The sequence below is a fragment of the Abrus precatorius genome, unplaced genomic scaffold (assembly GCF_003935025.1).
Source record: "Abrus precatorius isolate BTA unplaced genomic scaffold, Abrus_2018 Scaffold10, whole genome shotgun sequence".
Classification (NCBI taxonomy): domain Eukaryota; kingdom Viridiplantae; phylum Streptophyta; class Magnoliopsida; order Fabales; family Fabaceae; genus Abrus; species Abrus precatorius.
This window is the reverse complement of record NW_020874292.1, coordinates 12,009,642-12,020,249: the sequence shown is the minus strand read 5'-3', so window position 1 is coordinate 12,020,249 and position 10,608 is coordinate 12,009,642. Positions and strand designations below refer to the sequence as shown.

At 28.2% G+C, this 10,608-nt stretch overlaps 1 protein-coding gene across 1 annotated transcript; it reads right to left on the bottom strand.

Annotated features, from left to right (window-relative positions):
• Nucleotides 1-2,569: 2,569 nt before the first annotated feature.
• LOC113851641 (probable WRKY transcription factor 61) lies at nt 2,570-8,648 on the bottom strand. The gene is made up of 5 exons (XM_027482186.1): nt 8,532-8,648; nt 7,178-7,252; nt 4,541-5,080; nt 4,139-4,252; nt 2,570-3,466 (listed from the first exon to the last, which is right to left on the bottom strand). Exons 1-5 carry the CDS (start codon nt 8,646-8,648, stop codon nt 2,570-2,572), a joined length of 1,743 nt encoding a protein of 580 aa, XP_027337987.1.
• Nucleotides 8,649-10,608: the final 1,960 nt, after the last annotated feature.

Genomic DNA, 10,608 nt, shown 5'->3' with positions numbered 1-10,608 from the left:
TATGTTGTTACTTTGAGATATTCAATTATTCTCAATTTGATTTAATAATTAATTGATAAATATAATATGTATTTGCTTTAAAATTTTGGAATATCAAGCTCTATATTTGAGATACTATATCTGTTTGCACTATTTTTTAATAATATATAGTTCATTAGATATGCTAAAATTTGAAATAATGTCAAATTTATTAAAAGTTAGACAAAATTTACCTAAACTTAAGAGAGCAGTTCACAAAAAATTGATCTGAGAAGTTGACTTTAGAAAGTGGTTCATAAATAACTGTTCTCAATAGCTGATTTTAGAGAGCGGTTTATAAATAACAGCTCTTAAAAGTAGAGATGGAGAGTGGTTAACATGGAACCACTCTTAGAAGTGTGAGATTGGAGAGCGGTTTAACATGGAACTGCTCTCCAAAAACAAATACCAAAATACCTAACTAGTATTATATGTAAACTTTAATTAGCTTATAAATATGCTGAAGGACTTTGTTTAAATTGATGTTTCAAGATTAGAGAGTGGTTAAAGTTTGAACGACTCTCTGTGCTAAAGCTTCTAAGAGCAGTTCCACGAGGAATCGCTCTCCAATATCAATATTTGAGAGCGATTATTTAAATGCTCTCTTAAATGCAACACATAAGAGAGTACAAGATTTTAAAGTAGTTCTAAACGCTCTCTAAGTTAAAACGGAACTACTCTCACATATCCTTTATTGTGCATTGTTTGTGCGACCTTGATGTTTGTTTATATTTGTCTTTATATGTGGTTAATACATCATAGTTATAAAAAGGATGAGGAATGATCTTTCTTACTTTAGATATAAATTTGATCATTTGAAATGTGATAAAGGTATTTCTTACATTGATCAATTATTAAAATTTAAATATTCATTTATGATTAACTATATTTTATGAATTTGAAAATGAAGATTATGTGACAACCGTATAGTATGGAGTTGATGAATTTATTGCCTATTATATGCGCTGCAGGTATGAATATTTAAAGATCAATTGTGCCACTCCTATATTTTCAAATTAATTTGTAAGTGAGATTAGTCTGACCATGTGATGCAGAAATTTGGGATGCACAACATATTCCTTGTACTCTATTTCAACCCAACCGAACCAGCTACATGACATTATTCTTATAGGGAAGACTAGTGAAAATTGGTCCACTAGGTTCATGGGCATAATGAAGCTTTGAGACAAGAGACTAGATTGGGTGATGAATAATGACCTGCAATTTAATTTGTTGACTTCAAACTAAAAATACATGTAATTGTACATAACTTATACTAGATAATAGATGAGCAAGTTGCATTGCTTGTAAGTGATTGTTAACTTTGTATGTTTATTAGTTTGTTTAAATAATTGTAATATATTATTGTCATTGCAAGAAAGATGTTCATGAAAAAACATATTACTATATAATGAGCAGGAACACATTTTGGAGCCTTATTTATCATTTAATCCCTCTATTCAAAGTGAACGTTTTAAATAAGTAAATTTTAAAATAATAAATTTACTAGTTCAATTGATGATCTAATTTTAAAAATATTACTTCTTTTGATTTAAAGATTTAGTTTAACTAATTAAATAGCATAAGTGGTGCTTCAACATAAATCTCTAGAAACAGTGTTATTACTTTCATTGTAGTATTTGTATAACAGGATATACTTTTTGTTTAGATATCACCAACAGAAACACAAATTTTTTTTTCTCTGTCGTATATAGAGTATATAATACATGAATTCGGTATAATCAATCAAACAGAATGTATTTTAGAATAGTATTATGTCAATATAGGGTAAAATCGGTATATAAGTGTTATGAAGGGAAAAAAATACACGGATTTTATGAAGAATATATGCAGGCGCTATATGAGTTATTCAAAAGAAAAATAACTCCGATTTTATTCAATAGCTTACTTTTGCGAAGAGACATTACTAGAAGTTTGTTCGACTTATTTCATACAATAAATTTTGAGCTTGAAAGGGTGGACATCATGAATATTTATTTTATTTAAATATTAATTAATTTATAAAACTAGAGGCAACTATCTAAATCAACTCAAAAGCTTAGGTTATAAGGTAAAAGACCGGTATAGAATCATTTTTCTTATCTTCAGCTTACCACCCACAGGATGATGTCATCACTAAATAAAGCAATTTTAGATGTAGCATTTTTTTGAATAGTTCTAAATTATCATATCTTTTATATTTTTAGAAATTTTAATTACTAAAATAATATATTAAATATTTTTTTACTTTCGAGATAATAAATATATGCACTTTTTATACAATATTTACTTTATTAAATAACAAAGATCAATAAAAAAAATGACAGCAAGACATAGGAAAACTCTTTTTTTTAATTATGTGTACATTCTCAATATTATTCTTCCATCCTAATTACACAATTGCAGGCCAAATTGCTATCTAATACTAAAATTTTAACATGATAAGGTCATGCTAAAATCATGTGTCTCTCTTTCATTCCATAGAAATTAAATAAATTAATGCAAGATTTAAACATGACCTAACATATACATGAGAAGTTCCATTCACAAATTAATTGTTGTCGTCTCTGTTATCACCAGGAGACCCAGATGCACTTTTGGGGTCGGAAAATGGTTGAAGAAACATCAAACTTCCTGTTTGTGCATTAGAAGGTGCTTTGCTCAAGAAACCTGATGCACAGCTATTGACTTTAGAAGATGAAGGTAAAGCAGAAGATGGAAACAATTGATCACCCCATTTCATTTTCTGACTCAAAATTTCTCCAACACTATGGTTTCCTTGAGTGCTTCCATTGCCAATAATTGAAGTAAGAGCTGCTGCCAAAGCTGATTGAAACGTGGGATCTGATGTGATTACTTTTGTTGCTGCAGCTATGGTATCTGGTAGAGAATGTTGGGCAGGGATTGGATTGTTGTTCCTTTGCATGTAGGAATTGTAGATGTTTTCCATTGGTTGTCTTGCAAGGTTTAAGTTACTAAGGATGTTCCTGTTGTTGTAAGGTTGATTGTTGTAGCTGAGGCTCCAAGATGTTGCATTGGATTCTGAGGAACTGAAGTTTAGACTTGTGGAAGAAGGGTACCTTTGGGAGTTGTAGTTCAATGATCTTCCAAAAGGTGTTGAGGAAGAGGGAGGGTTGGAAGTGAGATCTAGAGTGATGGTTGGGTGTGAAGGTGATGAAGATGAGAGTGTAGGGTGGGATAGGTAGAATTGCTTTGATTTGGAGTTATCTGATAGGTAAAAGTTCATTCCATGAAGATTCGCAGTAGTGGTTGTCATGCTTGTTGATGGGATTGATCCAGAATGTGAGGTTGATGATCCAGACAGTAGCATGGAAGCAGCTGCAGAAGTGGTGGAAGCCATGGCAGTGGCTGAAAGTGGAAGAGGGTGGTTGTGAGTCCCTTCATAGGTTGTTATTAATATGGACATGTCTTGAGCACATCTTTGCACCTGAAGTGTTGCATACGTAGGGTTAATCCAGAATATTAATTATTCTATGTTACGACAAATGAATAGAAAAAAAGCTACGCACTCTTCTGAGTTACACTTAAGTTATTTATACCCTTAGTATTTTGAACTAAAAGTATATATATTTTTTAGGCACTCAATTTTTACACTATCCCCACTCGTAGCATGGCATTGATAATTTGATTTGGTACGAGGAAGAGGTGTCAGGAGATGTCTAGTATGAGGAAGAAATTGAGTAGGGACAGTGACATTGTTAATTTGATTTGGTTGTGTCAGTGTTAAAGACTAGAAGAAAGAAGAAATGGGACAAGAAGAGGAAGATGGAAGGGAGGAAAAAAATAAAATTTTAAAAAAATAATAAATAATACGCATATAGTACTCATAATAGAATAAGATAAAAACTTTGCATAAAATCAGTATTTTTAATGAAAAATAACTTAATTAAAATATTATATAAGTTAAAGAATTAAAATAAACAAAATAAGAAATTAGAAGAAAAAATTTAAATTGAATTTAAAGTTAGAAAGCAAATATACTAATTTTGACTCATGAAATAAAGAGAGAGATAGAAATAAATAAAGATTAAAATGAGAGTAAAGAAGGAGTATGAAAATATCACATTGAACCCAAAGAGTGTTGTAATGTAGCGGATACCTGCTTTCTTACGGGGCATGATGGTGCAACTGTGCAACGGTAGTAAGCTCGAGGGCAAGGATTACCCTTTGAAATCTTTTGTCCATATTTCCTCCATTGACATCCATCGTTCAACTGTTTTAAGAAATCAGCGTATGCATGTCAAAAATTAGCTTTTTATATTAAATAACGGACCTAACCCAACAGCATGGATATTTATCTACGTATACGTGTGAAAAAATTAGGAGAAATAGTATTTGTATAATTTTTGTTATAAATTAGAGAAATAGGAAAATAATAAAAAGATAAGGGATAAGATATGAGAGAGAGAGAATTGATGTAATAAAAATTTGGTATAAAAATTTATTATTAAAATATTATATTGCAAAAATTAAATAGAAAGCATTGATAAGAGATACTTACAGTTGGGGTGTCACATCTTGCTCTCACACAAACTCTTGCTTTCTTTGCAGAATTTTGTTGGGAAACTTCATCTTCTATAGCATCTCTAGTTGTCTTGTGTCCCTTACTGGCTGGCCAACTCTCCCCAGCTGCTTCTTCCTTTGGTACTTCACCACTATTGGCAGGACTTGAATTTGGTAAATTTTCAGTTGTGCTTCCAGATTTTGATGTTTCAAATTTGCACTCCAGTCCAAGAGCTAAGCCTTCTTTGTCTTCTAATTCCTCTTTCAATGGTTCACAGACTTTAGCTTTTTCGTTGTTTCTTTGATTACTTGGAAGCATTCCAAGACTGAGGGAAACTAACTCTGATTCCTCTATTTTTTCATGATGTTTATTCTTCTGTTTATCAGAAGAATCTTTTGTCTCTTGTTCAACTATGTAATCGAATTGCATTTGCAGTGTACGGTAATCATTTAGTATTCGGCTCAAACTCATCTTTAACCGTTGATTTTCCTCTATGACTTCACCCATTTCGGCTTTCGCATTTTCAAGTTCATCAACCTGCAACCATTCATGCATAGATCAGATAAATCATGTTATAATTCACTTCATACAAACACACACACGGTGACATTATATTGAGTGATTTGAAAGAAAAAAAAAATACAAAGTAAACTCTTTAATTTTTCAAGAAATTATAAAAAAAAAATATGATATGAAAACAATCAAAATAATTATCTGTATAATTACCCATAAAGGGAATTGGGATGAATATGAATATATGCAATCCGTGAATACCTTACCTCTAATTGCAAGAAACGAAAATAAAGAGGAAAAAATTATAGTTTGAACTGTTAAAAAAAAAGAAATTCTTAAAATTTTGTAAATAAACTTTTTTGTTTATCTTTTCTTTAAATAAATAAAAATATATATTATTTATATTTTTTACTTTATTTTCTTTCCTTGTTAAAACAAAACTTTGGGTTGAAAATTGGAGTCCGTAGGATTCACATCCATGTTTTTATAACCAAATCAACCCTTTTTATGTATTTCCATGTCTTCCTTTTTCATTGTAAGTTACATCATAATTATGGAACACTACTCGTGTTTCATAATGAAATGGAAGGATCGTCTTCTCTTAAGGTTTTCCAATCATATATACTTAAAGATGCGAATTGCTTTTATGAGACATCACATACGAGAATAATAATTATAATTGAGCAATGTATTACGTTTATACATTTTTAAAATAAACATTTTAGAAGATAATGGAATAAAAATAATAAAAGTGTATCATAAAAACTATTATAAAAGAAATGTTATAAAAAATATAAATCATTATACTTAGTTGCGTTTGATTATATCTAAACAGAGAAAATTAAGTCTAAACAATAATACTACATAATTTTTATACACGTTAAAGTTCTTTCACTAAAACAATTATTCAAAAAAATTTTTATTTCATTCATTTTATTTATATATTTCTTTGTCTTTTATATATTCTAATATTCTAAATATATATTTTATAGTTATTTTAAATTTTCAAAAACAAATAAGAAATATGATTTTTTTTAACAATCCAATTAATTATATAAAAGTAAATTTTTTATGATAGTAATCAATGAATTAAAAATTATAAATAAATAAATTTTTATTTTAACTAAAATTTTAAAATTTATGAATCAAAGAGAGTAAACTAAAAAATATTTTGTTCAAATTATTTTAGTTTTATTTATTTGACATTACAATCATAAAAATGCTTATTAGATTTGATAATCTTTTTAACTAAATTTAATATAAGCTTATAACGAATTTATATATGAGTTTATAAATTTGATTTTAATATTTTAAAGTTTTTAAGACCTTTAAAGATTCATACTATAAATTAATTTACTCTTCTTAATATTGTTAAGTCTTTCAAATTATAAAAGATATATATTAAAAAAAGTTTATTCGATTTATATATAGGTTAGAAAAATACCAACAATTCGCACATTCTTTAACACTCTTTTAAATACAGTTTTTAATATACTTTTTGTTATTGATTAATTTTTAAATAAATTAAAATAATTATTTTGTACATTAAACACTTTTTTAAAAGTATTGTTGACTTTTAAAAGATTGACCAACTACATGAAATATATTAAAATTATGTTGCTAGCATAATTTTTTTAATGTCAACCTTTAAAATTAAATTTAAATAACTAATAATATTTCAATTTTATATTTTAAATTATATAATAATAATAATAATAATAATAATAATAATAATAATAATAATAATAATAATAACTTGCACCTTTGAAATGCTTGAAATCAATTTATAAGTTAAAGAGCTAAAAATACTAGTAACTTAATAGAATAGTCATTTTGATATCATTTAAGGACCTTTTTTGACATCACAATTCTATAATATTCAAATTAATTACAAATTAAATTTTCAAATAATTAAAAAATATTATAGTATTTCTTTGTTGAAAAATTAATAACAATTTATTCATTGAAATATATATATATATATATATATATATATATAATTACTTAATATTATTAATAATACATTGTAAATGATTGATAATATAAAAATAAAATATGATACATTTTATAAATTCGTACATTGCATAGATATAAAATATAGTTAGTATTAACAAATCTAACCTCTTCCTTTCCGGTTGGGGATGCCTTTGGCCTGGCTGCCACGGCGGATTTTTCGAGGGTAGTCATGTCTGGCACCTGTGTATAACATTCCAAAAGGGTATTAAAGTTAAAATATGCATACCCAACTAAAATTTCTTGTTACTTTGCCTCTTCGGATGCAAGTATGTAACTAGCGTTCTGCACAAGGGCTGATAATTCCCTTTTCTTTCTATTGTAATACAAATTTGGGACTACTGTTTTTTAATGCTGGAACAAATATGGAAAAAGAGAATCAAACTGGCGGAGTGAAATAATGAGCAAATGTATGCGATAATGATGAACTATGTGATAAATTAAATTGAGACGTTTCCCTTTCTTTTATTTTAGGAAAACCTGAGAATCTTTTGTTTTAGCATGTGCAATGAATTGATTTGTCATATGCTAGATATAAGCTCCATTGCTAGCTTTCGCGGCACATGGATGAGTCAACTCTTATCAAAGGCCCAGATTAATTATAAAAGTTCGTTTGAAGCTATGTAAGCAAATAAAATGGTAATATATAGTGTATATAATGAAGTATTTTCAACAAACTTTTGGATTTTCCTTAAACCAAACAATTATTAAATATCAGTATGCTATGGATAAGCAATTTCCTGGAATCAGTAGAGCATGAAAAGACAAATAGAGCAAATCATGTAAAAACCACAGAGAAGATATACCGTAAACTCAATCTATTTTTTACTATAGAAAGATCATTAGATCTCTGCTATTAGAGAAAAAAGAAGTTAAAAAGAGAAAAAAAAATGAAAAATATCATATATCCATATTACAATTAATCATCTAACCAAATTAAAAAGAAAAAAAAATTGTGATGCTATCTTTGTTGAGTATACTAAGCAGTTATCACAACATTAGTTTACGATCTCTACCAAAATCTCAATTTTTCTCAATTTACTTGGGCTATGCGCAAGTAGCTACAATCATATTATATTTCAATAATTTCATCAATTAGCTAGTTTTTATTTGTAAATCTTATAGAATATGAAAACACATTCTCCTGGATACATGTGATTGAATTTCCTTCAACTATAAAATGTTTGAGATGTTCAAACAAGACGAGAAGATGATAGTTTCTTATCTTGAAACTAATTGGAAACAATACGGGTTGCAGATGTAGAAAAACAAAACAGGTTTAGAGTTGGATCAGAACAGTTTGATCAATTAATTTTCTCTAATTCTTTTGGTGCCAAATCATAAACACCATATGCATGAGGCTTTGATTCAAGTCAATATACAAAAAGGGAGTGTTTTGACATTTAAACTTAAAAAGTTCACCGTACTTAATTAGATATGTTGGCATAGAATTAATTTTCACCTGGACAACGATCTTTGGTTCACGAAGATCATCTTCATCACCAACACTAGATTCACTTCTCTTCTCGTGCTTGACTCCTTCAACTTCAAGAGCAGATTTTTGGGAACCAAACTTCATATTCAAAAAAGATAGCTTGATTTTATTTCTCTCTTGTTTCTTTGATGGGTCAGCAAATAAAGCCTCTCTTTCTATGTTAATATAGAGAGGACCTGCATGAAGTATTTGACTCTTGAAAATATATAATAAAAAAAAATGAAGTGTAAAAAAATAAGATAAGTATTAATTAGCGCTGGAGGCAGCGGAACACGGATACACACTTATAAAATGTCAAAGAGAGACCAAACCAGTTGCACTCAAAGAAAGACATTGTAAGAGTAAAGTAATGTTTGAGTGTAGAGAATAGATATAATAAGTGGAAGAATTCAACTTCAACGTTGGAGACAAGATGTCAGAGAAAGTGAAAGAGAGGTTGAAGCCGCAATGGTCGGATACACCGCCTACTACAAAGTGCCATCGTTGAAGTTTCCACCGTTGCAAAAGTCACATGGAGCCAAGCTGGGTTAATTTCACGGTCAAACTTCATGCCACCACTCACTCATGACGTACCTTAGCCTTCATTTCTCTTTCAATCAATATTTCTTAGCCTCCGTAACTATTACCATCAAATTAGTTGCCAATTTCTTTTAAGAAGAACATTAAGTATATAGTTTTTTTGAAAAATTGCTAAATGATGTTGAATGTATTAAAAAATCTGTTGTTTTAATTTCTATCTTTCATTTTTAGATGAGTAATTAGGATGAATTTGTGTAACTTTATTCATCAAATAACTTGAACCTATTTTAATTTTTATTCGACGAGGTTTATATGAAATTTATTTTATAATAAACATCTACAAATAACGTGTTTAAAAAAACACGTTACAAATATTTTCCTCTTAGCCTTGTCTAAGAGTTGAGTAATTTTAACGTTGTGAGGGCTGCATTGTCTTGGCTTGGCTTGTTATTAATTATCTGCCGAAGAGAGATGCGTCAATATATAAAATAAATCTTCCGTGAGACTCGTTATATGTGCTGACTTTAAAATTAATTATCCAGTCTCACAAATCTTTTACTACGATAAAAATTAATTTCTTTTAACGTGTCCTTTAACATGCAATACAAAAATTATAGGATTTTAGTGTATTAGAAATCACATAATGATATTAAATGTTATAATTTTTAATAAAATTTTATTATTATTATTATTTTAATGAATATCTTTACACATATATTAAAAAAATGATCAATTTCCCCCTTTTACTGTTTTCCTTTTTATATGTGTTCCCTTTGTTTTAGTTTGTCTTGGCAAAGAATGCAACACAACACACACACCTAGTCATACATATAAAGGGAATTAAGATGGGTCAAAGTAGGGCTTCCGAAAATAATGCTTCTTGATTGGTTCATGCAATGATCTATGCAGATACCTAGGGTTTTAAGTACCTGCATATGCGTTTAAAACAATATATTAATTTTAAAATATCCTCCCTCCCTCTCTCTCTCAATTATATTTTTATTGAAGCTTTTTAAACTTTTCTCACTAAGGTTATATATTTTTATAATTTAATGAACTAGAAATTATGCCTCAAGTTTAATTAGAGAGTATAAGGAAATCAATTGATCAGAAATAATATCAATAATCTATCAACTGTTGAATAGTAAACGAAAGAATAATGAATGAAATAACAAAATGAATATACATTAGAACATGTTTAATTTCTTTTTTAAAAATAGTTTTATGTTTTTAAAAATATAATATAATACAAATTTTTTAAGGAACGTTGACAAAGTAACATGTGTCTTTCATTTTTCATTATTATTTTTGAAGTTATTATATGAAACAAAAGGAAATAACATGTATAAGAATTAAGAAGCTTAAAAAAGTGTACAACGAATATGAGTATTAAAGTCTATGAATATTTAAATTTCAGAGGTGAGGTTAGCAAAATCTTTAAATATATAATTAAATTTGAGCTTAATAAATTTAATATTACGAAGATAATGAACCTAGTTCTAATCAATTTCAATATAATAGAATT